Genomic DNA, 27,780 nt, shown 5'->3' with positions numbered 1-27,780 from the left:
GCAAAGTGTCAAAGATGAAGGTATTAGAGAATCAGGATGCAAAGACTGAAGGAGGGGGTCGGATAAGGCGTTTGGGAGGGGGGGATAACACCCGCCAGGGGGATCTGGCTATCTTCAAGCATCTGTGAAAAAGAATCACTTCGCTCACATTCCACGTTGAGGCTGATGTCTAATGAGAGAGCGGTCATTAATTGCCTGCTTCTTTCCTCATTGGAGAGCGAGGGAGAAGGTGGGGAAGTTGCATGAGAACAGGGACCAGAGGAAAAAAGGCAAGAGAAAGTTTGACAGCTTGTTGACATCAAAGACTCGCAAGATTAGGCAGCCGCAGGTATAAAAGTGCTCATCTCGAAGAAGGAGAGAGGAGCATTCGGAGCGAGCAGAAGCGGAGTAAGGGGCTTGAGCAGACACCCCCTCCGGGGAGAGGGAGAAGAGAGAGGAAAAGAAAGAAGATTGAAGACTTCTCATTTAGACGAGGGTGAAAAAAGAGAGTGAGAATGGGAGCGAGACAATTCTGAGCCGAGTCAACCCTCTTAAGTTCCCTGAATTCGGAGTCAATTCGGATCTGAGCACAGGAGAGAGAGAGAGAGAGAGAGAACGGGGATTTAGGTGACACAAGATAGAAAACAAGACTCTTAGGTTAGAAGTTGAGAGAGAGAGGGAAAGAGACTTCGGAGCAATCTATGCAGCGATGCCTCCCAGGACCCCCTCGCTCTTGGAGCTGATGTCTTGGGCGCTCGCCCTCCTGGGCGCAGCCTGCTCGCAGACGGTCGAGCTGCTGCAGGAGGCCGCCGAGGGCCATCTCCGGCCCGCCGCCTCCTCTCCGGCCGGCCTGGCCGCAGCCCCGGCCCGCCCTCGCCCGCAGCCCCCGGCGCTCCGCTCCCCGGTGTACATGCTGCAGCTGTACCGCGCCCTCGTCGTGGGCAGCCCCCCCAGCCAGCCCAGCGCAGAAGCCTCGGCCTGGAGAGAATCCGACACCATCCTCAGCCTGGGGGCGCGACGTAAGTCCTGCTCCTTGCCTCGGTTGACCCCTTTCCGTCCCCCCCACCGCCACAAAAAGCCTCCCCTCGCCCCTTTCCATTTTGAGTTACTTCCATTCTGATTTCCTGCCCAGGGTTTGTAAGGACATCATGGATGGATGGATGGATGGATGGATGGATGCTTATCAGCATCCCTGGGTGGTGGTCCTTCTGGCCTTAAGTCAACCCGCCTCCCGCCTCTCCTTCCCGGGCCTCTTTTTTTGTGGATTGTGGCCCCAGACGTCTGCAACGGAGGGAGCCCCCCAAGAGAGAGATGCAATCCACATCCCCTTTCCCTTACTACTAAGGACATCTGGCAGGAACCAGATGGGAAAGCGGAGAGGGGGCAGAAGCGAGGCTGGGGGTGTCGCATGATGCCCAGGAAGGGTGCAGCTAGAGGTTGCCACGCTCCAAAAGTTGCCTTACACTCGGGGAGGAGCGAGGCACCTGGAAATGGCCAGCGGAGGAGAAAGCGGCGTCTCAACTTTCCCTGGAATGGTATTGGGAGATGCTATTGTCTGAGCTGCGTTCAAAGAAAGGGAAACAGGTGGAGAGAGACCGGTGGGGGTGGGAGAACAGTTTTCTGTGTACAGACTTGACTGTTCTCCCATTATGGCTGTGCGTGTTCTGTCTGATCCGTGGATGGTTATGGGGTTCAGGAACTCTAGAATACATTTATACACCATGGCTGATTTTTATTCTAGGGATTAGAAACGCCACTTATTTACACTGTACCCACGTAGGACCATAGGAAGCTGCCTTTTATCAGGTCAAACTAATTGTGCATTCAGCCCAATATCAACCCTCACCTCCCCCCTCAAACCCTGGAACATGTTTGCAAATGATGTGCAACAGTCATGGCCTCTGCGGTGGTGAATTTGTCTTCCTTTTCTTGCCTTTCCGTTTCAGCTTTTTGAGTTGGAATATAATTTTATACAGTCAATACCAACTGTTTCCCCTCAGTCTTTTGTTAGCACTTCAAAAGCAGAAAGGTATTTTTTTAAATGTCCTAATTAGTTATCAACACTTTCAAAGAGGGGGCATCAAAGGGTCTACGGGTGTGAGGAGTACAATGAAATTTAATGAGCTACGTGCCTTTAGTCTTTGAACTTCCATAACCCAATCAACCACTTAACTAGCTGATGCAATGAGTTAATCGCTGTCTTCAAGACAGCAGGGCCAGGGGAAGATAAAATGGACAGCTGGAGCTTGTGCAGCTAATCTGGAAGTGATGTTGTTAGGGACACACATTAAGGAAAGTAAGGATTCTAAGATACCCATATCTTAGAAATGGAGAATTATAATACTCAGCTGTTGTTCATGCAGATGACTCTCAGGGTCCCTTCCAACTCTACAATTTTATTATTCTATATACCACTCTAGTTTTCAACAGCCATTCATATAAGCTGCCCTGTAATACTTACAACAACCCTGTGAGGGAGGCCAGTACTTTCCCCATATTGCAGATGGGGGGGGGAAGGTTCCTGGGGAGGTGAGCTGAAGCAGATAGATGTGGCTTCATTAAGGCAAGGAAATTACTAATTCATATCTCACTTTCTTTGCCACCATAAAAACCAGCTCCATGGTACCTGGCAGTAAAGGCTTGATTTTTCTTCAAAAAATTGAGTTCACTTAGCACCCATTGATATTAATGGAGTTCTGATAATTTCCTGAGCATCTAAGCTTCATTTATGTGTCTGTTAATTTTCTATGGTCTTTCTTTCTCAGCAAGAAAGTGAAGTGTTTTTTTATTACTAATTTTTAGTAATTAGTACATTAATATCCTGCTTTCCCTCCAAGGAATTCAAGGTTTCATCACCCCATTATATCCTCACATCACCTGTGTGTGGTAGGTTAGGCTGAGAGATAGTAACTGGCCCAAAGTCACCCAGTGCACTTTCTGCCTGAGTGGGGATTTGAACTCTGGTATCCCAGATTGTAGTCTGACCCTAACTGCTACACCATGCTGCCTCATATCCTATTCTTCTAGATATGTTCCTGGCTGCTCCTGGAAATCCCCTCTTCCCAGTTTGAGAACAGCTCAGTCACTGCTACGCTCAACAATATGCCAAGAATTACAGGTCCATTTCAAATTTACCATTGTAAGAACAAAGGTTATTTGATTTGTCTATCTAGCTTATTGTTATCTACTTTGACTGGTAGCAACTTTCCAGGGAGAGGATCATAATTCTTCTAACTGGAGATGCCAAGGAACTATATACCAAAACACATGCTTAACCAATGTGCTATAGTCCCCCTCAGTTCTCTTGGACCCCTCTTTCTCACTTGTTTGTGCTGGTTTTTTCAATAATAATAATAATAATAATAATAATAATAATAATAATAATAATACAATCCCCCCTTTTTTAAAAAAAGAAAAAGCTGAAAGACTCCAGGGAAAAGTGGGTAGATTAGTGGCATGAGAGGTGCTAACAAATCAGTACTGCACACAGGCAACTTCAGCTGCAACAGGCGGAAGTTCAGAGGAAATTTTTTGAGTGAAGAAAATGCAGTGGGTGCTCTTGCACAGGGGCACAGTTCTATGCTGGCCTTCACAGATGCTGTTTTATTTTCCCACCCCATGTCCTCTTTATCCTGCCTTCTCCCCAAGACTGTTTTTGAGAGTCATAGAGTTAAGAGACTTTATTATTAAATGGTGTTCCTTTGTTCCATTCATCCCAACCAGTGCCATTCTTCTGCCTTCCAGATTATTTCCAGTTTGAGGACCACTGGGACTTCTCTTTTGACTTGACCTCCATTTCCAGCAGCTCTGATGTGAGGCTGGCAGAGTTCCGGGTCTGCCTGATGTCTTTCCCCCAGTACAGGAGTGTCACTTTGAACATCTACCACAGCCATGAGCGCACCTGCCATGGGAACCAGACCTGCACAGACAAGATCTTCCTTGGTTCTTTCATTAGCAGGAACTCCAGCCACTCCTCCTGGAAAGTCTTCAATGCCACCAGCATACTCCGCTTCTGGCTCCACCAGGGGGTCTCATTTGGCATGGGTGCTCCAGATGATCAGGAGCGGCACTGGGTGGAGGAGAACCTATCTCAGGACAATGACGGAAGATCAGCTGGTGGGTTCCAGGGAAAATGTGGGTGCAATGACGATCAACAGGCCCACGTATTGACCCATAGCATGACTGACAGAGTCCTACTGGTTATCTTCTCCAAAGATAAGGAACTGGTGGAGCCCTCTCAGGGCCCAAGTCTCATCAGGACGGTGGAGATGTCCAAGTACATAATGATGGACAACACTTTCAAGGAGACTGGGGGCCGTCGGCATCGGCGGAACAGGAAGCAGAAGCAAAGGATTAAAGCGGCTAATATTTCCACCGCCAACTTTGGCAAAGAAGGGAGATCTCTGTGCAGGAGGGTAGATATGATTGTGGACTTTGAGCAGACTGGCTTTGGAAGTTGGATTGTGCACCCCAAGAAATACAATGCCTACCGGTGTGAGGGAGAGTGCCCGTTGCCTGTTGATGAAACCTTCAAGCCAACAAATCATGCATATATTCAGGTTTGTCTTTATGTTTGCATTTTAGGAGTCTTGGAAACTAGAAACTGGGTCCAATGCAGTATATCCAACTACACAGTCCAGTCTTATATGCTTTATAAACAGCACATTGAGAACAGTGGAAAGTGAAGCCCATATTCATACACCTGCAAAAACCTTTCTTTTTCTCCTATCCATTAGTTGCTTGTATGCTCAGCTCTTAGTTCTGTATAGAACAATGATTTAACTAACACTGGGGATCATTTATGTATAAATACTGGTGATGATGAAGAGAAAGAAAAGGGCATGAGGAGTCAGGACATTGATCCATGTAGCTCAGTATTACTGGCACTAACTGGCAGTGGTATAATTTAAAAAAATCGTAAGGACAGCTGAGGCAATAGGTAGCATCAGTGTTTTTTCTGGGGGGATTAAGGGGTACACATACCCCTAAACATTTTGTGAATCTAGGTTTGGCCTCATTGAGGGGCAGTATTTCAATATGAGTAGGATAATGAAAGTACCCCTAAACATTTTTTTAGGGAAAAAAGCAGTGGGTAGCATCATTTTCAAAAGCCACCTGTTACTAATCTGCAGGGCTGAGGGGGCATGACGAGTCCCACCCTAGGGCTACCTCCAGGGGGACCATAAGAAGGAGGCCTTATCCCAGTGACATAGCACTGGGCTACGATTGTGTCCTAAGGCTCTGTTTCTCTCCCCACCCCATCAGGAAATGTCAGTCCTGTTTTATTCCCCTACTGGCTTTTTGGGATGAATTGTTAACATTGTTGTTGTTTAGTCGTTTAGTCGTTTCCGACTCTTCGTGACCCCATGGACCATGGACCATCCAACCATCTCGTCCTCTGTCATCCCCTTCTCCTTGTGCCCTCCATCTTTCCCAACATCAGGGTCTTTTCCAGGGAGTCTTCTCTTCTCATAAGGTGGCCAAAGTATTGGAGCCTCAGCTTCAGGATCTGTCCTTCCAGTGAGCACTCAGGCCTGATTTCCTGTTAACATGTTAACATGTTGTTAGTTAATTACTGTCTTTCTCCAGCTCTCTCTAGAAGTTAGGCTTTGGTCCTAAATACTGTACATTTACTTAAGTTCAGGCTGTCAGAACTGGGGATGAAAAGCCAGCTGGCTCGGTCCCAGCTGGAGCGTCCCAGCTGGAGCGTCTCTCCTCTCCACTGCTGCAGAGATCCACTTCTGCTCCTCTGACATTCGTCAGTGACTCAAGCTGCAGAGCAGACTTGAGCACACATTACTCAGCAGTGTAAACAGCACAACAGAAGAGGCTTGAGGCGTAGATACAATACTAAGGCCACACATTTGTTATACATAAATCAGGACAAAGAAAACATGACTTCTCCCCTTGTCATCTTCTCGGAGTGAGACTGAAAAACAAAAGCAATGCAGAGCAGAAGTTCTGCTCAAGCCAGCAACCTGTGCTGGAATGTAAACAGACATGTGACATGTAACAATCCCAACATATCTGCAGCAAAAGGTGGAATAGAATTCCCAGCACAGGCTCCACTGAACTCACTGGGGCTAACTTTTGCATAGATGTGGTACCAGATTGCACTGCACATCTCTGCCCCCAAGGCTATTTGCCCCCAGAGGTGCCTTTTGGAGAGAAGACAAAAGCACCTCTGGGAGCACATATAGTGTGTGTGGGGGGGCTATTTTGGTAGGGAAATAGTGCTGGGGTGTTGATCAGGACCTATCAATGCCATATGTAGCTCGACCCAAGAAGCCTGTGTCCACCCATAACAGACACCTTCCTTACATGAAGAGCTTCCTTGATTTACTTCTTGAGCAATCTCAGCAGCCTGCTATGCTCACAGCTAAAGTGTGTGGGGTTCGGAACACCTTCACTTTGGGGAGGGGCGACTGCCAGTTCTTGCAGGCTGAGGAAGCTGTGGTCCTCCAGATGGTGCTGGACTACAGCTCCCTTCACCCCTCACTGTTGGCTGTGCTGGCAAGGGCTGATGGGAGTTGGAGTCCCAACTTCTAGAAGGTCACAAATTCCTCGGCTTTGGTTTGGACAGACTCCACCCCCCTTCACAATTCTATAAAGAGGCTCTCACTGTTGAGGAAGAAATTTCACTGGCTTTTTAAAAGCCTTGGATTTTTAATTTTTAAGCAACAACATTCCAGGTGGGGGCAAATTAATGCTCCTTGTGAGCTGGTGCATTCCTTGGCCCTGCAATCCCTCAAAATGGAGGTGTTTTTGTCCTGCTTTGACCATGCACAAGGCACAAGAATGCCCTAGGCAGGCATGGCCACATCACCAGAGAGAGCTCCAAGTTAGTAGCTTGCTCCAATAAGCTCTGGAGGCTGGATCTCTGCCAAGGCTTTATATCCCTCTTGGGGCAGAGTGGCACTCCTTGGCTCCTTCCTGAAGTATGGAGAGCCTTGAAGAGGAATTCCTCCAGCCCTGTCAGCAATCAGCAAGTTTCCTCTGGGTTCCTTCTTTGCTCTTGGGTTTCCTTGATGTAGAAGAGGCTGGTCCCTCAGAAGAAACTAGCCCAGTGGGTGTTCCCAGTTTGGGGGCCTGTCACAAGCCCTCAGTATCAGGGGCTGGGTCAAATCCCTTCCATAGTTTATGGCACTGGTCTTTCTGATTGGGCTGGCCATTCCTCCTCTTAGTCAAATTCCAGACTCTTTTATGTATTTGGGGTGGGGTAGGGCAGGGGGGTCACAAAATATTTGCACCAGATTCTGCCAGGTCATAATTGGACATGGTGGGACTGCACTGCTTACCTGACTGCCCTCCAGCCGAGTTGCTCCTGCGTTCTGGATTGAGAGAGGTGAGGCGGTGAGGTCAGCGCAGTGCAAACACATCATCAGAGGCAATCTGGTGCTCCAATCTGCATTTGCACTGCAGTGACCTCACCACCTCACTTGCCCCTCTCTGTCGTAGTATGAAGCAGCTAGGGAGGTCAGGTAAGTTGTGTAGCCCCACTGCGCCCTGCCCTACTGCCCTTAACTACACTGTGCCAGTTCTTGGATATGATGTTTTCCTCTTCCTTCTTTCCCTTTCAGAGCTTGCTGAAGTTATACCAACCCAACCGGGTGCCTTGCCCATCTTGTGCCCCTGTCAAAATGAGCCCTCTGTCTATGATGTACTACGAGAAAGGGAAAGTGAGGGTCCGTCACCATGACGACATGATCATCGAGGAATGTGGCTGCAACTGATGCATATGAGTCTTAGCTACTTGGTGGATGGGGCCTCCTCCAGATACCAGCTCCCTAAAACTCAAAGCACCTTCTCCTCTTGCAGCAGAAGCCCAAGAAACATTGACCTTAAATGGAGGAAAAATTAGACTCCTTGCCACTTGGAGATCAAGCTGTTTCTCTAGGGTATTGTCTATATAATCCTTATCAAAATGGGGGAATGGAATAGGCAGAGGATTATGACAGGGGTCATGCTTTTCTTATGGAACTTAGTCTGCTCCCAGAAGCAGAGGGTCCTCACAGAAATAACCCCTCTCCCACGCCTGGGGTTGGTTCCAGGTTTTTTGGGGGTCCCTTGGCAAAGTAATATCAGCTGAGCCCCTTTCTATGTCAACAGGCCTCCCTGGTGGGCTTGTCTGGTGGCTTGAAGGCCTCGATGCTGCCATCTTTTTAATTTCCCACAATGCCCCTGATGTAATGTTAATTCAGGGAATTGTGGGAAATTCCCTGCCCAGTGCAGAAGTTGGTTTAAAGGGGGCTCCAGAGTAGGCATCAGTTGTGGTCCATGCTGGCTCAAACATCTGTAGCTCTTTCCAAAAGACCCACCTGTGAGAGATTATTTATAAATAGAGCCCCTATATGCAAAACACAGGTCTACCAATTTTTTTCTGAGATCGGTGGGATGATAGGCGCATGCTGAACCACTAGTGAAGACAGTTGTTTTGTACATGTCTGTAAAGAGCCTCCTTGACTGGTTTTGAGAAAGTAGTGATATATTCCTTAAAAGGTATATAGCCCTCCTTTCAAGGTATGAGAGGCCCCATCTGCACTATTATGTTTAAAGCACTATTACACTACTTCAAACAGCCATGGCTTCCCCCAGAGAATCCTGGGAACTGTAGTTTGCAAAGGGTTCTGAGAGTTGTTAGGAGACCATTATTTCTCTCACAGAGCTACAGTACCCAGAGTTCCCTGGGAAGTGGAATTGATTGTTAAACCATTCTGTCATGTAGGTCAATTCAATGTGCATTTATTTGGAAGAAAATTCCTCTGGCTTCAGTGAGGCTTACTCCCAAGTAAATGTGCATTAAAGAATCCACAGTTTGTCATACTGCTGACCTCCAGCTTCTTTTTAGTATTAAAGAAACTAACTTCCATTCTTTCAAACTTTGTCTGTCTTGTGTGATTATTCTGTGAAGATTTAAAAGTTTAAATGAGATCATAAACAAATTTCTGAGTTAACATTTTGTAATACAGATTCTGCTCCCCCTACAATGTCACTGGGATTTAAATGCATAATTTCAGTGTAGATCACCTGAACTAAAATCATAGGGTACAAAGGGAAGTGTTGTATAGCAGGTCAGACTATTTGGCTATATTGACTGGCAGTCAGCAGCTTTCTGAGGACCACCTTCTCTATCAGCTACTTTGCTCAACCCACTGAGAGCTATGGCCCTTCCCCATCATGAGATGTAACTGAACAGTCCATCTGCTGTGGTGGCCATGCCAATACGGAAGGAGTGATCTGAGAATTCCCTTGGATCGCCGCCACAGGCCCCAATGGCCTTATGGAGGACCGTGAAGGCATCTGGTGTCTGCACTGCCTCATGTGCCAGTTAGTGGAAATGCTCCATCACCACTTGATTGTCCGGCAGAAATTCCCCTGGAATTTCTGAAATGGTTTTCCCAGATGCGAAGGGCAATGGCTTTTGGTTGCGGGGGACCGGGAGCGTTCTAGAAACAGGCGAACCGAAACAGGAAAGTGGCAACCGTTGCGAAATCCAGCCTCAATGTATTTTTCTGCCTCCCTGTTGGGATAAGTTTCCAACAGGGGCAGCATGGCTGGAAGAGAAACAGGGGAGGGAGCTAAGGAGGAAAAGGGGGTTACTTCTGCGCAGTGCCTCTTGAGTGCTGGGCTTTTTTATTGAAAAAGGGGGGAAGGTGCCAGTAATCACCATGGAGATGTTATAATAAGTGCCACATGGCTTAGTCATGCTGGCCACATGACCCAGAAAAACTATCTGTGGACAAATGTTGGCTCCCTTGGCCTATAGAGTGAGATGAGCTCCGCAACCCCAGAGTCATTCGCGACTGGACTTAACTGTCAGGGGTCCTTTACCTTTTATGTAACAACCAAAGATCTTGGATGGTATGGTTGTCATCAATGCTTCAAATAAAGACAATACAGAGATGAAAGGAGGATTTCTGTGTTTTATTTTCTGCCTTTTTTGCATCTCCGCTGCAGTACCTAGATTGTGCCCCATTCTTTCTAGGGTCCAAAATTCAGCAGAAAACAAAATTTTACATATGAAACGATCAATGTAATTGCCCTTGCATTCTGAGATTAGAACATTTCAGCATAGCTAAATATGCACAGCTGCCTTTAATTTACAAACATTATCATGTTTTCTCAGTTTTGGGCTACAATTTGCCAGGGAGATCTTGCTCCAGTCCCATTCATTTGGGCTTTTCTTTGTTCTGTTGTCAAAACTGGGATTTCATTTCAAGTTAGAGCACCAAGGGAAGGAAATAAAAAACCAGGGCTTACAGAACACGGTGTATGGTTTTATGTTTTTACATTGTTGTAAATATATTTTTTATAAATAAGTAATAAAGGCCGAGGGGTGTGTGGATATGGAAAGGGATGAGGTTTGTAACTGGACTGGACAAATGGCTCCTGCAACAAAATGTTGCAGCGTGGAGTGCTCCTCTGCCAGCCAGCCACCCATTCTCTCTTCCACAATCGTCCCTTCTATTCCACCTGCCTGGTTTTCCACTTCTGAGAATGCTGGGGATTAAATCTGGGAGCTTCTGCAGGTGAGGCAGTGGATAAAAGTTCTTTCTCCCTCTCCGTGCTAAAACTTGTGGACATCCAATGAATCTGAATGTTGGTAAGATTCAGAGCAGCTAAAAGAAGGCACTTCTTCATGCAGCACCTAGTAGCTACCAATTTTAAAAAGACTGAACAAATTCATGGAAAAGAGGGGTTACTGCTCTACTGCCACAGTTGGAGGCAGCACTGCTTCTGAGTATGTATTTTTGCTGGAAAGCAAAAGACGGGAGAGGGCTCTTGTGCTTGAATGCTGCTTCAGGGTTTCCACAGGCACCTGGCTGGCTGCTGTGAGCAGGGCAGACCTTGGCGCCTCAAATTTCAGTGGTGCCCTGTGCCCTGGAGCAACCCCTCCCCCAAAAAAAAATTCTATTGGATGTCATAGTTGTGGTCCCTGCTGAGACGCCCTAGAAGCTCTGTCCCTGGTGCAACCAAACCAGTCACACTCCCCTAGGAGTTGTAAAGACTGCGGAGAGAATAATTGGGTGCAATCTTTCCACCTTGGATCAAACCTATGCTTCCAGGTGCCATAAGAAAGCTGCAGAGGTAGCGCAGGATAGTGCGCACCCCGGAAATGATCTCTTTCAGCTTCTGCCTTCTGGAAGAAGGTCCAGGGTTATAAAGACTAGGACTAGCCACCTGAGAAACAGTTTCTGTCCAAATGTGATTTTGGTTTTAAACGCGGTGTAAGGAGTCTCTAGGGGCGCGGGTGGCGCTGTGGGTTAAACCACAGAGCCTAGGATTTGCCGATCAGAAGGTCGGCGGTTCGAATCCCCGCGACGGGGTGAGCTCCCGTTGCTCGGTCCCTGCTCCTGCCAACCTAGCAGTTCGAAAGCATGTCAAAGTGCAAGTAGATAAATAGGGACCGCTCCAGCGGGAAGGTAAACGGCGTTTCCGTGCGCTGCCTTGGTTCACCAGAAGCGGCTTAGTCATGCTGGCCACATGACCCGGAAGTTGTCTGTGGACAAACGCCGGCTCCCTCAGCCTTTAGAACGAGATGAGCGCGCAACCCCAGAGTCGGTCACGACTGGACCTAATGGTCAGGGGTCCCTTTACCTTTTAAGGAGTCTCTAGGGACGTGGGTGGCGCGAACCGTGCACTGCTCTGGTTCGCCAGAAGCGGCTTAGTCATGCTGGCCACATGACCCGGAAGCTGTATGCCGGCTCCCTCAGCCAATAAAGCGAGATGAGCACTGCAACCCCAGAGTCAGCCACAACTGGACCTAATGGTCAGGGGTCCCTTTACCTTTACCTTTAAGGAGTCTCTATGGGAGTATATTGTATTTTAAAATGGGGTATCAGAGTTTTTAGGGGGCTAACCAGGTTAGGATAGCTGGGATAGCAGGCTTGTTGGTTTTTGAATGTCTTATGTAGATTTTTTCAATTTCGTTGTTCTGTATGGGACAATGACAATAAAGATTCTCGTATCGCATCGTATCGTAGATCTGCTGTGAGAAAAGGGTTCTTGGCTAGATGGACCATTGGCCTGATCCAGCAGGCTCTTCTTACATCCTTATGTTTATCCAGGCACCCCTCCAAACCTGCAAAACATAGGTCAGTGATTTACCAGGGGCAGTAATAAAAGAAAAAGAAAAGAAACAAACCAATTCTGGGCAAAAAGGGGGAAACTGCAGTTTATGATCTCTTATTTTCAAGCCAAGCCTAATCCTGCTCCCTGTCCTCAAGGCTAAATTCCACCCCCCCCCTTTCAGGATACCATGCAGAAGACTGTGCTATGGGTCATGCCCTTTGATCTTAAGTCTGGGGTCTTTTGTGTAGTGGATGTTTGTGTAACTGGGAAGGAGCTGTTTCCCCAGGGAGTCTTGTCATCCTGGAAAGTGAGAATCCAGACACCTGAGGGAGGCTGAGCTCTGCAGCAAGGGGGAAAGATCATTCATGCTCATAAACAGCTAATCATCGCCAAAACACCCCCACCCCCTGTCGAAAGTTGAGTTAAGGGTCACTTCTCATGAGAGAGCCAGCCCAGGAAGGTGATTTGAAACATGCTTGCACCCTTGAGTTGTTCAAGCCATGACTGTACTAATCTGCCGGGTCCTGAGCATGTTTTAAAGAGGACATTGACAAACTGGGACAGAAGAGGACAGCCAAGATGGCAGGTGGTCTGGGATCCAAGTCCTGAGGAGACAGTTGAAAGAACTGGGTCAGATTATTTTTTTTAAGCTGGTTTTCCAGTTGTACAAATTCCCCATCAGACACCTAAAAAAAACAAAAACAAAGTGTGCTTTGCCCCTTGTTTACCCCTTGCCTAAAATCAGTAGCAGCTTCTCCCTAGTAGTCCGTAGTTTGTATTGACTGTACAGTGATGGTTCAGTAACCAGCAGTACTCAAAAGGAGTACTCAGAGAGTATACTGAGAGTATATTGGGAGCCAGTGTGGTGTAGTGGTTAGAGCAGGGGTTGGCAAGTTTCACTCCAGTGGAGATCCCTCCGTGTGCCGGATTGCACGTGCGCATGAGCAGGCACCCCCACGATTTCCAGTGTCTGTGTCTGCGCAGATGTGATTTCCGGCGCCATGGAAGCGAGTCACCCCCCCGCACTGCCGCCGGTTTAGCGAAGCGTGCAGGGACTCGCCGAGTGGGCAGCTCGGTTCGGGGGTGGCTTGTTGGCTGGTAAAATGACCCCTGTGGCCCACTTGTGGCCCATGGGCCTTAGGTTGCCTACTCCTGGGTTAGAGTGTCCGACTAAGACCTGGGAAGATGAGGGTTCAAAAGCTCACCTTGGGCTATTCATTGCCTCGCAGCCTTAGGCTAGCTACCTTTCAGAGTCATTGTGGGTATTAGGCTTTAGCAGAAATATTATAAAGGACTAAGTAAAAATAGACTGTTAATGGATGAAAGGAGGAAAGGTAAAGTTACATTTTATTAAGATAAATTATAGGATAAAAATTGGGAAGGATGGAAAGGATTTGTTGAAATAGCTAACCGAACTAGAATACAAAAAAGGGAGGTGTGAGGAGGTCAAGGAAACAAGCAAATGAAAGATAAGTTATGGGAAGGTTTGTTGTGTTTTTTTTTCTTCTTTTTTTAATTGTTTCTATTTTTCTATTTTTCTATTTTTCTATTTTTCTGTTTTTTGCAAGTTTGTGTTTAACTTGGTGTGCTTTCTTTTTCTTTTTGTAACCTTTAAAACTTTAATAAATATTATTTTTTTAAAAAAACAGAGTCATTGTGGGAATTATATGAGGAGCGGGGGGGGGGGGGGGACACCATGTGTGCCCCCTTGAGCTCCTTGGGAAAACAAGGTGGGATAAAGGAAACAAAATGAATAAATGAATAATACTGTAATGGTATTTGCAAAGATGTGACGAAACTTTACCTGCCCTAAGGTAAAGGTGATGAAGAAGGGGCTAACTGATCCCCCAAGATCCCTTAAAATTCTGCGATTAGCCATATCCACTCCACACAGTTTAAGCGCTGTTCTACTACTTTAAACGGTCATGCCTCTCCCCTGCAAGAATCCTGGGAACTGTAGTTTGTTAAGGGTGCTGAGACTTGTTGGGAAACCCTTATTCCTCTCACAGAGTTACAGTTCTCAAACCGATTTTAAAATCATAGCTTCCTATGTTCCTTTCATGCCTGATCATTGACTGTTCTGGCTGGGGCTGATGGGAGTTGGCACCCAACGTTATCTAGAGCAGGCTTGTTCAACTCCCAAGAGACTGCGATCTACTCCCACAATAAATCATCATCATCAATCTTTATTACGGTCCAGAGACTGAACAAATAGTTACAAAGCAATACACAGTTCATACAGCCTACCTCCAGGTTAAACAAGCATTTTGTTCAGAATATAGGGATCATTGGTTCTTGCAACCACCAATAAAAACTTTGCCCCTGCTAATGTTCTAGCGCTTGTCCGGTCTTCCAATAGGAACCTGACATAGTCAGCCTCTGATTTTCCCGGGAAAGGTACCAGCAAGGGTAATATCAGTTCAGCCCTGGCTTGCTCATATTTTGCACAGAGCAACAAAATATGTTTTATGGAATCAATGTCTTGAGCACACGAGCAAAGTCTGTCCTGGTAGAGAACTCCTCTCAACCTCCCATCCAACACTGCAGAAGGAAAGACGTTTAGTCTGGCTTTGGTGAAAAGCCTTTGATAGTTTGGTACTGTCAGGTTTTTAATGTAAGATGTTAACTTAAAGACATGCCCATATTGTACTCCTACTGCCAGCGGACTACAGACTGCGTGTGATCGAGATCGCAAGTCACTGTGTGCATTATCCCATAATCTTTGCTTTAACATCTTTAGCGTGCCTTCATAACCCAGGTAATACAGTTGGGGGGGGGGTGACAGACCAATAGAGGTGGCTTTTTTAGCCATGGTTTTCTGCCATTTGCTGACAAATTCCTCATTGGTCAGGTGTTGGTACTCCCACAATAAAAGAATTGGCGATGATCTACCCACTGGATTGACCAAAGTTGTTGAGCTTTTTTTTGGAGAATCAAAGTTGTTGAGCTTTTTTGGTCTAGCAACAACATCTGTGGCTGGATAAAGGATGAACATTATAGGACCAATCAATTATAGAGCCCAGCTCTCAGTTTCTCTCCACCATGATCTGCGCTGGCCCCAAATTGGAAGGGGGGGGGGATTAAAAGGAGCACGCATTGTGAGAAGGATGGTGCTGTTTTGGCACTGCCTCCCCACAAATCCACCATGTTTTTCAAGGCTGATTAGCTCCAATCCACATCAGCCTTTGCAGATAAACAAAGCGTGTCTGGTTCTCACCCCTGAGGCCTGCCTGTCAGCACAAAGGAGAGGGTAGCATTGCTGCATATTCAGACAGCAGTTTCACACTGTGAGCCTCTAGCAATTAAGGAGTGGCTAGAGGTTCATTTGCAAGAGCTGTTACCCAAAATGACTTCCCAGAAAGGAATGAACCCACTATTTCCCCCTCCTTCTCCCCCAAATCTAGGAATTGAATTGTCTATCTCAGGTGTAGGCAACCTAAGGCCCGGGGGCAGGATGCAGCCCAATCACCTTCTCAATCCGGCCAGTGGACGGTCTGGGAATCAGCGTGTTTTTACATGAGTAGACTGTGTGCTTTTATTTAAAATGCACCTCTGGGTTATTTGTGGGGCATAGAAATTTGTTCATTTCCCTCATCTACCACAAGCAAAGAGATCCAATGGGGGTTGTGTTGTGGCTTCGTCATAAAAAGGAAGAAGATTCAACAGATGCTTTTGGTAGATTGGATTCACCAACATCTTCATAGGTAATACAGATAGATGTTGGAGGTGCGATTTATTTTTCTTTGTGGTCCAAAATAGTTGTCCACATTTATTATGTATCAGAGAAATCCTTGGTATTTGCAGATGGCCATGTACTTTTAAATTATATGCTTGTGGTGCAGGGACCAACAGCAGGACGACCAAAGTGGTTTTTGCAAGCTCTTATGGTTTCCAAGAGACTTCTGATTGAAACCTGGAAGGACAAACACCCGCCATCCATTCTGCAATGGTTCAAGGACCTCACTGCCCTTTGCTGCTGCTGAATGTACAATATTTTGTTTCAGTTTTGTTCAGATATCTATCATAACATTTGGATGGCAATTTTTACCTATATGTTGACTTACATGTTTAGGATGACATGGATGATTAGATGGTCATTGCATTTCTAAGGCGAGCGGATGTTTCCTTTCCCCATTTTTAAAAATATTTTTATTAGTTTTTATATATATTTTCCAAACAAAACATAACATCTCCTCTCCTCTTATACAACATTTTGGCTGTAAGCCTAGGACTTCCATCAACCACATCTAATGATTTTCAACCTTCATCACTTAGCCTTGCATTTCAATATTTTCACTGTTACTTTAATAGTCATAACTTAAAGTCCCTTATCATAAATTTTACTGCAATATTTCATATAGTTCTCCTTACAAAACCTCTTGTAATCCTATGAGCGTAGTCAATTTGAATACAATTGTTTTTCTTTTTTTATATATATAAATTTTTATTAATTAACATCAAAAAACAAAACAAAACATTAGTTTCACATCAAGTTTTTCACAACTTATTTCTTTTTTAGGACTTCCTCCAGCTGTTCCGTAAATCATCCATAGTTATTATTTAAATTACACATTTCTCAGATTTATATTGACATTATTTATCTCTTTTTTCCTATTCCCTTTAGACAATACTCCTTACTTTTTCACAGTGCTTCTTTAAATCCCTTTAGCGTCATCTGTCCCTCACTTATATGTTCCAGATATTCCACAAATTTCCCCCAGTCCTCGATGAACTTTTGGTCTCTTAAGTATCTAATCTTCCCTGTCAGTTTATCTAACTCTGCGTAGTCTAACAGTTTCATTCTCCATTCTTCCACCGTCGGTATTTCTTGTTGTTTCCATTTCTGGGCCAGTAACACTCTTGCTGCTGTTATTGCATATTGAAAAAATTTACAGTCTTTTCTTTTTATCTCATTTCCTACTATTCCTAACAGAAAGACTTCTGGTTTCTTTATAAATGTATATTTTAAGATCTTCTTCAGTTCATTATATATCTTTTCCCAGAAGTCTTTCACTTTCTTACATTCCCACCACATGTGATAAAAAGTACCTTCTTTATCTTTACATTTCCAACACTTAGTACATGTCTTATACATTTTTGCTAGTTTTGCCGGTGTCATATACCATCTATAAAACATTTTCATCACATTCTCTTTTAACGTCATACATGCAGTAAATTTTAGACCTTCCTTCCATAGCTTTTCCCAATGCTCAAATTGTATATTATAGCCCACATCTCTGGCCCAACGAATCATTACCGATTTAACTTCTTCATCCTTTAAATTCCATTCTAACAACAGCTTGTACATTTTGGATAGATTTTTACCATCATTATCTATAATTTCACTCTGAAATTTAGAATCCTTGTCCTCAAAACCTCGTTCTTTACCATCTTTTCTAAACATCTCATTTGTTTGGAAATAATGCAACCAATCATATACATGTTCTTTAACCTGCTCATAAGGTTTTATTTTCCATTTTCCTCCCTCTTTAAATAGCAGTTCACCATATGTTATCCACTTACTTTTCATATTAGTTTTCTTTACACTCATAACTTCTAGAGGTGATAGCCAGCGTGGCGTTCTAGGTTCGAATAGTTTTTTTATACCTATCCCATACCTCAATTAAAGGACCTTGGAAGATGTGGTTCTCAAAACCATTATGGACTCTCTTTTTCTCGTGCCATAAGTACGCATGCCATCCAAATCTATTATCAAACCCCTCTAAGTCCAACAATTCATTGTTTTCTAATTTAATCCATTAGAATATTAGAAAACAATGAATACAATTGTTTTTCAAATGGTTCGTATATTTACTCCAGTCTTTCAAGCATTTCTGGTCCCACCGGTTTCGAATTCTCCCTGTCATCTTATCCAGTTCTGCATAGTCCATTAATTTCGTCTGCCACTCTTTTTTCCCTTTTCCCATTTTTTTGTCTTGCTTCTCTCCTTTCTGTTTTTGTTAAACTTGCTAGATAGACAGACAGACAGACAGACAGATAGATAGATAGATAGATAGATGGATGCCACCTACCTGAGCTGCACAGCCATAATAATAATAATAATAATAATAATAATAATAATAAATTTTATTTATACCCCGCCCTCCCCAGCCGAAGCCGGGCTCAGGGCGGCTAACAACAATAAAATAGTACAACATTCTAAAACCATTCATTATAAAATTAATTAAAATCAAATTGATGGCAACCATTGGGCTAGAGTTCTGTGAAGATTGCTAAAGGAGTGAGTCAGGCTGTGCCCCGACCAAAGGCCTGGCAGAACAGCTCCGTCTTGCAGGCCCTGCGGAAAGATGTCAAATCCCGCAGGGCCCTAGTCTCTTGTGACAGAGTGTTCCACCAGATTGGAGCCACAGCTGAAAAAGCCCTGGCTCTGGTTGAGGCCAGCCTAACCTCTCTGTGGCCTGGGACCTTAAAGATGTTTTTGTTTGAAGACTGTAAGTTCCTCTGTGGGACATACCAGGAGAGTTACACATGTGTCACACATGTGACCTCCCCATACATTCCTCCTATGCATCCTAGAGTGAGGAAGGGCCCATATGTTCCCCTTTCTCTTCAGGGCAGAGGTGTTAGTGGACACCTGCCACTCCAGCTGGCTTCAAGCAGCTATGCTGGGGGTGCACAACATGAGGCCACCATAGAATCATAGAATCATAGAGTTGGAAGAGACCACAAGGGCCATCGAGTCCAACCCCCTGCCAAGCAGGAAACACCATCAGAGCACTCCTGACATATGGTTGTCAAGCCTCTGCTTAAAGACCTCCAAAGAAGGAGACTCCACCACACTCCTTGGCAGCAAATTCCACTGTCGAACAGCTCTTACTGTCTGGAAGTTCTTCCTAAAGTTTAGGTGGAATCTTCTTTCTTGTAGTTTGGATCCATTGCCCCGTGTCCGCTTCTCTGGAGCAGCAGAAAACAACCTTTCTCTCTCCTCTATGTGACATCCTTTTATATATTTGAACATGGCTATCATATCACCCCTTAACCTCCTCTTCTCCAGGCTAAACATGCCCAGCTCCCTTAGCCGTTCCTCATAAGGCATCGTTTCCAGGCCTTTGACCATTTTGGTTGCCCTCCTCTGGACATGTTCCAGTTTGTCAGTGTCCTTCTTGAACTGTGGTGCCCAGAACTGGACACAGTACTCCAGGTGATGTCTGACCAGAGCAGAATACAGTGGCACTATTACTTCCCTTGATCTAGATGCTATACTCCTATTGATGCAGCCCAGAATTGCATTGGCTTTTTTAGCTGCCGCATCACACTGTTGGCTCATGTCAAGTTTGTGATCAACCAAGACTCCTAGATCCTTTTCACATGTACTGCTCTCAAGCCAGGTGTCACCCATCTTGTATTTGTGTCTTATGGGAAGCAGGGATTGGCAGACTTCTGCTGCTATCCTTATACTGCCCATAGCCTTATGTTTGTGGCCCACATCCATGGACCATGTAGGGAAACAGATGTTGGCTAAACGTTAGGAGAGCAAGATCCCAGCGGTGAGAGCTGTTTGACAGTGGAACAGACTGGCTCAGGAGGTGGGTGGGCTCTCCTTCTCCAGAGGCATTTAAACAGAGGTTGCAGAAACATCTGGCAGGGATGGTTTGCAGCTGCATCCTGCACTGCTGATCCATAAAGAGGTTAGAGCAGATGACCTCCACAGCCTCTGTGTTTCAGTTCTTATGAAAGCATACCTGCTCAAACTACTGCCTACCTTCAAACGGTTATTGGAAGGTCAAAACAGACTCGATATGTATACAGTGGTACCTTGGGTTAAGTACTTAATTCGTTCCGGAGGTCCGTTCTTAACCTGAAACTGTTCTTAACCTGAGGTACCACTTTAGCTAATGGGGCCTCACGCTACCACCACACGATTTCTGTTCTCATCCTGAAGCAAAATACTTAACCTGAGGTACTATTTCTGGGTTAGCGGAGTCTGTAACCTGAAGCGTATGTAACCCGAGGTAGGTAAAGGTAAAGGTAAAGGGACCCCTGACCATTAGGTCTAGTCATGACCGACTCTGGGGTTGCGGTGCTCATCTCGCTTTATCAGCCGAGGGAGCCGACGTACAGCTTCCGGGTCATGTGGCCAGCATGACTAAGCCGCTTCTGGCGAACCAGAGCAGCGCACGGAAACGCCGTTTACCTTCCCGCCAGAGCAGTACCTATTTATCTACTTGCACTTTGACGTGCTTTCAAACTGCTAGGTTGGCAGGAGCAGGGACCGAGCAACAGGATTAACCTCATCCACCTCATCAATAATGAGCCTAAATCTTATACACCCAGACAAGGCAGATTATTTTGAGGATTAAGGGGCAAAGGCCTGACTAGCTTTGATGCAAATGTTCCCAAACTGCGCTGGACCTTTAGCATGTAGGAACATGTTTGAAGTGCTAATGATCTGATGAGAGACATTTGCATGTAAATGCACGCAAGTGCCATTACTCTCACTCTGAAGCAGGGATGTGCTAAGCAAAGGCTACTAACCCAGCTACACACCTGCTTTCAAATGCATTTTTTTGAGCTTTGTGCCCCCTGCCAGGGAAATACATGCCTGCTGAGCTGGACTCCATTGACCACCAGTTAGTATCTTCCTTTCCCTAGAGGCCTTTTTAGCACTGTTGATTTTTTCATAAATTGCTGTCACACCTCTTTGAATGCCTTTTGGGCATGTGAAATGTGGGTCATCAAAATTCTCTGATGAACAGGAATGCATTGGTAGCATAACATTGCACTGATATGAGACTGTGTGGTAAATTCAGAGGAAACCTGATTGACCCAGATTTTCTTTTGTTTGGATAACTGAGAAGTAAATATTCTTCAGATGAGCCTAAGCTTTGCATGATTTCCTAAACTTTGTATGGGTTTTTTTCCTTTGCCTTAATTATTTAGTCAAAGATTTGAGGCTTGCTTTTTCTTTCTTTCTTTCTTTTCTTTCCTTCCTTCCTTCCTTCCTTCCTTCCTTCCTTCCTTCCTTCTTTCGCTTTTGTCTTTAATGTTCCTTATCCCATTAATTATTCTATCACCTATGCTTTCTTTCTTGCGTAATCATTTTGAAATTAGCCCTTTATGGGGCTAAGTATTTGTGTTCTTTTTCTATCCTTTGCTTTGCAATAATACTAATACTATCTCCCCCATGTCTGTGTCTCACTACAGGCATTAATTGACACTGCATGAGTTATGAGGATTATGCTACCACCAATTACTCCTATTATCTATGTTCACTGTATTTATTTGTTATACATATAAGCTTTAATTGAATACTATCGGTCTCTACTTTTTACATTTATGACAACTTGACCCCCATGATCACAGCTTTTTACTTTTCTATATCCATGTATAAAGGATGCTTCCTCGTGTGGCTAAGATTCAAACACAATAAATTTGTTCATCTTTAAAGTGAAAAAAGAGTTGTTATTAGTATTTCATTCTGTGTAGATCCTAATATTGTTTCTTTCCATTAATCTCCTATGTGAAAGCCCTTCAAACTTCATGGTCTTCCTGAAGACCAAAATTTTAAGAAGGAACGGGGGAAATATGTAATTTACCTTAAAAACCATTGCAAACAATTACAATTATTAGTAGGACTGGAATAACACTTGTATCTTAATGTTGAATTTTGGGTATAATGGAGATTTAAAAGATTTGATTAATAGACAGGATGCAGGAGAAAAAGGTTAATATAAGGACCCACAAAGGGGAGGAGGGACATTCAGGAGAGTCTTCGAAATTCCCTTTCTATGTTGATATTTTGATAATTGTTTGTAATTTTTTTAAAATCTGAAAAACTAAATAAAATTTTAAAAAGAGAAAGACCTTCAAACTTCAGGTCATATTCTAATCAAATACAGAAACATATTTTTATTTCTTGCTACGATGTGGCTACAGTGTAAATGCACACGCAGACTTTCTCAGTTCAAGAGTGATTTCTCCTTTAGCGATTTTACTTGAATTTTCCCACAAGCTTACCTATAATATACAGTGGTATCTTGGTTTGCAAACAGTCTGGTTTGCATATGTTTTGGATTACAAACATGTCAAACCCAGAAGTGCGTGACCCGGTTTGTGAACTTTTTTTTGGATTACAACCCTTTTTGGGGGGATTACGAATTTTTTTTTTTTTGAAACCCCATTGGCAGAAGTGTGCCTTGGGTTATAACCTGTTTTGGTTTATGAACGGACCTCTGGAATGGATTATGGTTGTAAACCAAGGTACCACTGTACTAAGGACTGTAATCCATTAAAGTTCATTCAGACTCGTGAGGTTTTTTAAATTTTTGGTTGTGTTTTTTTTTTTGCAGGTATATTCCACAACATGTCACTGAAAGATTAAGAGTCCTTTAGTGCTGGATTTATATATCCATCATTCTGTTCTGCACGGTTGTTCTGCGATGCTCCCTCAATCAGATTGTTGCCATCTCATTGGGGAGGGGGGGGTGTCACTCTTGAACTATAGCCTTGCTCATCTCAACATCATTGAGTCGACAGCATTTGGATTTAAGCCCTGTTAAGTCCCGTTGAATCGGAATAATCCAGTTAAACTAGTTTGTAGTCCGGATTGATAGTAAATCCCCAGTTTATTGACCAATCCATGCTTAAGTCCCAGTGAACTGAATGGAAGGCGTCTATCAGCCATGACTGGGTGGAAAATACTTCACGGGGGGACAAAGGAGTCCCATCCTAATGCCACACAAGCATTGTTGGTTTGGAGTAAAGCCATTAGCTTGGTGGTAGAGCATCTGCTTTGTACACAGAAGGTCCCAGATTCAGTCCCCAGAGCCCTGGGTAGGGTTAGAGAACACCCCCTGCCTGAAACCCAGGACAGCTAGAGCCAGCCAGTGGTTTGGTTGGTTTTTTTTTTTTAAAAAAATTTTTTTATTGATTTTTCAAAAATAACAGAAATAAATAAAAAAACCAACAAAATAACATAAAACGAAAACAAAACAAAACAAATTGACTTCCCTCTAATCCCTTCCCTGGTACCATTATTTGTCAACATACTGCATGCCCATTGTTACGTTTGTAACATATTTAAATCACCTATTATCCATTCATTGTACTTTTAAAACCCTGCTAATGTATTATTAACCTGTTAATAATAATAATAACAAATTATTTATATCTCGCGCTCCCCAGCCAAAGCCGGGCTCAGAGCAGCTAACAACAGTAAAAATAGTACAGTTTACATAAAATCACAATCAATTAATTGAAATACATTCTAGAATCAATTCAGAATCAAATTAATGGCAACCATTGGGCTAGAGTTCCAAGAAGATTACAGAAGGAGACAATGCTTCTGTATATATGCAATAAACATCTTCCATTCTTCCTTAAATTCTTTGTCTTCTCTGCCTCTTAATTTCATTGTCAGTTTTGCCATTTCAGCATGTTCCATTAATTTAACTTGCCAGTCTTCTTTAGGAGCCAGCCAGTGTGGACAATCATGAGCTATAAAAGCCACTGGTTTGCCTTGATCATGTCTTCCTATAATACCTTGACCGGAACCAAACATTCATCAAGAAGACATCAAGCTTCCCAGCTGATAAAACATCGTCATCCGGCTGGAAAACCACAAGCAGAAAACCACTTGTGAGAATGAAATGGGGAGAGAGAGGAACCCCCCCCCCTTGGAGGACAGGGGAGATAGAAGTGGAGCAAATAAACCAAACCTGAGCACATGCTCAGCACATGAATTGGTCTTCCAAAGCTTGCACACAAATCCTTCCGGATGGAAAGTGGTTGAATGAGCTGCTTATGTTGTTGTTGTTTATTCGTTTAGACGTGTCCGACTCTTCGTGACCCCATGGACCAGAGCACGCCAGGCACTCCTGTCTTCCACTGCCTCCCGCAGTTTGGTCAAACTCATGTTCATAGCTTCGAGAACACTGTCCAACCATCTCGTCCTCTGTTGTCCCCTTCTCCTTGTGCCCTCCATCTTTCCCAACATCAGGGTCTTTTCCAGGGAGTCTTCTCTTCTCACGAGGTGGCCAAAGTATTGGAGCCTCAGCTTCACAATCTGTCCTTCCAGTGAGCACTCAGGGCTGATTTCCTTAAGAATGGATACGTTTGATCTTCTTGCAGTCCATGGGACTCTCAAGAGTCTCCTCCAGCACCATAATTCAAAAGCATCAATTCTTCGGCGATCAGCCTTCTTGATGGTCCAACTCTCACTTCCATACATCACTACTGGGAAAACCATGGCTTTAACTATACGGACCTTTGTTGGCAAGTTGATGTCTATGCTTTTTAAGACGCTGTCTAGGTTTGCCATCGCCTTTCTCCCAAGGAGCAGGGGTCTTTTAATTTCGTGACTGCTGTCACCATCTGCAGTGATCATGCTATTTATTTATTTATTTATATATAAATAAATGCTTATAAATGATGCTTAATATACTGCTATCTAATTCTGCAGACTAAATGTTTGCTTTGGATCCAGAGGAGAGGAAACTGTCACAGAGGGTGAGTGTGGGGGCAGCTTCTACCGATTCTGTTCAGTTATTATGGCATTTTGAGATAACTGTTTTTTGAAAATGACTTTTATCCATAATTTTTTTATGTTTAAGAGAATTTTTGTTTTCCTGTTAATTAAATCCTGCTTTAAATGTGGGTTTCTCATCTGACCATTATCTGGAATCTTTTATTTTGATATTATGTAATGCTTTATTGGATGCTTTAATTTAGGTCGTAAACTGCTTTGAGGTATTTTTCTTCTTCTAAAAAATATAAAGCAGAGTCAAAATTTTATCTATCTATCATCTATCTATCTATCTATTCATTCCTGTTTCTCACCAACCTTGTTGATTGCAGCAGCCTCATTTAGAAGGGGAGGCAGGCTTTGTTTTTGTTGCCATTGTTAAAACATAGGGAGCTGGAAACCTTTGCAAATCATCCTAGAGGTCTCCCAGTAGATCCCTGATCTGCCTTCTGACCTCCCCTGATTTAGCATACCAATCGGAGCCCTGCATATCTTAGTGTGTGTCTCTGTTCCTCATCATCTTAACCCCTTATATTCCTGCCAGGTCACTTTGGGGGAGTCTCTTCGGGTGATCCCCCATGGCTCAGGTGCACATGTTGTAACTACTAGAAACTGTGTGTTCAGTGTTGTGGGCCCAAGCCTGTGGAACTTCCTCCCACTTGAACCTAGGCAGGCACACTCCTTGATGAACTTCCTATTGCAGCTTGCATTTTAAGGTAGCATTTGGTGCGGCTTTGTGACTAATTTTTATTTCTCTTATTTTCTCTCTCTCTCTCTCTCTGTTTGTAGTTTTATATACATTGCTTAGAAATGTTAATGGAGCTAAGGAAGTTCCAACAGTGGAGAAGGGTCCATTTGGGTGAATGGAGCCCTGCCCCACCAAACTCAGTCTGCCCTCAGCCAGTGCCCATGTGCCTGTCTTACCAGTCCAAGGAGCGGAGGGTTGCCTTCCTTCTCCTTTGCCTCAGTGTTGCCCCTGTAGACTTCAGCAGGGAGGAGCTCAAAAATAGAAATAGTTGGTTCCACTTGCAGTAGTTCCACTTCTCATTAGCTCTGGCTCCCCCTGCTGTTGGCCTCCCTCCTTTCCACCCTACCAGACCCAATGGGCTCCAGTCACCACTGATATAATAACACATGATTTATACTAAGCCAGGGGTCAGCAAAGGTTTTTAGCAGGGGGCTGGTCCACTGTCCCTCAGACCTTGGGGGGGGGGGGCGGCGGACTATATTTTGGAAAAAAAATGAACTAATTCCTATGTCCCACAAATAACCCAGAGATGCATTTTAAATAAAAGGACACATTCTACTCATGTAAAAACATGCTGATTCCTGGGCCATCTGTGGGCCGGACTTAGAAGGTGATTGGGCCGCATCCAGCCCCCTGGGCCTTAGCTTGCCTACCCATGTACTACGTGGTCCCCCAATTCTCAATTCCATCTGTAGGGACCTCTATCTTGGAACCTTTCCTAAACTGAAAGAGGAAAGGGATAAGAGAACACATGCAAAAAAGAGGGGGGGGGGATAAATAAAAGACATAAAGGAAGATTTCAGAGACAGAGGGAAAGAAATGACAGGATATAAATGACTTGGGCATTATAAAATTGCATTTGATGGCTCTTTCAGACAAGAATATTTGAAGTGCAGTGTTGGGGATTTTATGGAAGTTCTTGCAACTTGCAAGCCGTTATGTTGGCATTCATCTGTCTCAAGAGATAATGGACTTCCAGGGCTGGGCAGCGTGTATGGAGATCGTGGGCTGCCCAGATGACAAGACCCCTCTCTCAGCCTCAGTAATGTGGTCCAGAGGAAAGGAAATACCGGTACATTTGGCACCAGTATGACCATTTATAATCATTCATACTGGCTTAGCTGGCTAAACCAGGTGAGCATAGCCTAAAATTGCCATATTCTGAAGAGCAAAAAGGAGCACATGTGTAGGTGGGCAGAGGGGGAGGGAGAAAAATAGTTGTAATAGTGTGTGTGAAGTAAAAGATAAAAGGTGTATTGAAATATTTAATAATTGTAATAAAAAATGAAAATAAAGGTAAAAAATAAAAATGGGATGATAATTAAAATGTTAGTGAAAGTCTAAGAGATGTCAGAAAAGTAGAGTAGAAAGAGAAAGGGAGATATAATTAAAAGAAGGGGATTCCACCCCCCCTTTCCCTGGAGAAAAGGGGAAAAAACCCAGTTTCTTTAATTTTAAGTGATGATTGTATTACAGAAATCTAATACACTGGATTGATGCCTGTCTTTATTGAGATTGATGCTAATATTTTATTGTTGCAGCCTTTGGAGTCTTTGGACTGGAGTCTTTGGACAAAGGGCAGAATATCAGTGTTAAAAATAACTAACTGAACCATCCAGGATTTTGCTGCTAAATTCTTCAAACTCATTTACAAATAGCATCTTACTCTTGTCTTGACAGCTAATTCAGGACATTTTCACAAGAGAATGCACAAAGGCAGATAGCTCACCTAAAACACACACACACACACACACACACACACACAGAGTGCTCTTTTTCTAAAAAAACCAAAACATTTAGGGGTACATTTTCCTGCTTATATTGAAATATTGCCCCTAAGCCCAAACTTAGATTCACAAAATGTTTAGCAGTATGCATACCCCTTCATCCCCCCAGAAAAAAACACTGTACATATATATCTGAAAGTTCTGTCAACTGTTGTTTTTTATGCCATTAGCAGATTAGCCTTTCTAAACTCTTTAATCTCTAATCTCTTTATTAGACTCTCTCCATTTTTGCTTTAAACAAAGAAAAAAAACAGATCACTGAAGTTCCATCTCTCATCAGTTACAGGAAACACAATCTACGGTAACAGAAGCATTTTTAAAAATGGCTTGTAGAATTGTGCCATTTATAGTGTAGTGTGTGTGTGTGAAACTTATACATTTTCCAAGGAAAGATTGAGATATTCTAATTCAGGGATGGGGAACCACATTGGGCAAAAGAAGTGTTCAAAACTCCCATTGTTCTCGGTGCATTTTGGGACAGGGAATTTCATTAGCGAGAGCAGTTTCTGAGCACTGAGTGCAGTACTGCAGCGAAGATTTCAGCTTAAAACTGCAGTGGAAGGAAAGGAGGACCTTTTTCTGTCTCCCCACTTCCAGCTACTCTCTGGAGACTGAAGAAGAGACCCTCTTAAGAATATTGGGGGGGGGGGGGTGGCGGGGCGGGCAGAGGAAGGACTAGACCATGTGAAAAATGAACATAATATTTTAGT

At 44.0% G+C, this 27,780-nt stretch overlaps 1 protein-coding gene across 1 annotated transcript; it reads left to right on the top strand.

The window, feature by feature from the left end:
* Positions 1-141: 141 nt before the first annotated feature.
* Positions 142-11,642, top strand: NODAL (nodal growth differentiation factor). Its single transcript, XM_079955144.1, has 3 exons — positions 142-998; positions 3,724-4,538; positions 7,560-11,642. Exons 1-3 carry the CDS (start codon positions 689-691, stop codon positions 7,710-7,712), a joined length of 1,278 nt encoding a protein of 425 aa, XP_079811270.1. The 5' UTR covers positions 142-688; the 3' UTR covers positions 7,713-11,642.
* The last annotated feature ends 16,138 nt before the right edge of the window (positions 11,643-27,780 follow it).

Source organism: Podarcis cretensis (assembly GCF_951804945.1).
Source record: "Podarcis cretensis genome assembly, chromosome: 15".
NCBI classification, from domain to species: Eukaryota; Metazoa; Chordata; class Lepidosauria; order Squamata; family Lacertidae; genus Podarcis; species Podarcis cretensis.
Note: the sequence above shows the minus strand (reverse complement) of the source record. Positions and strands in the feature narration are given on the sequence as shown.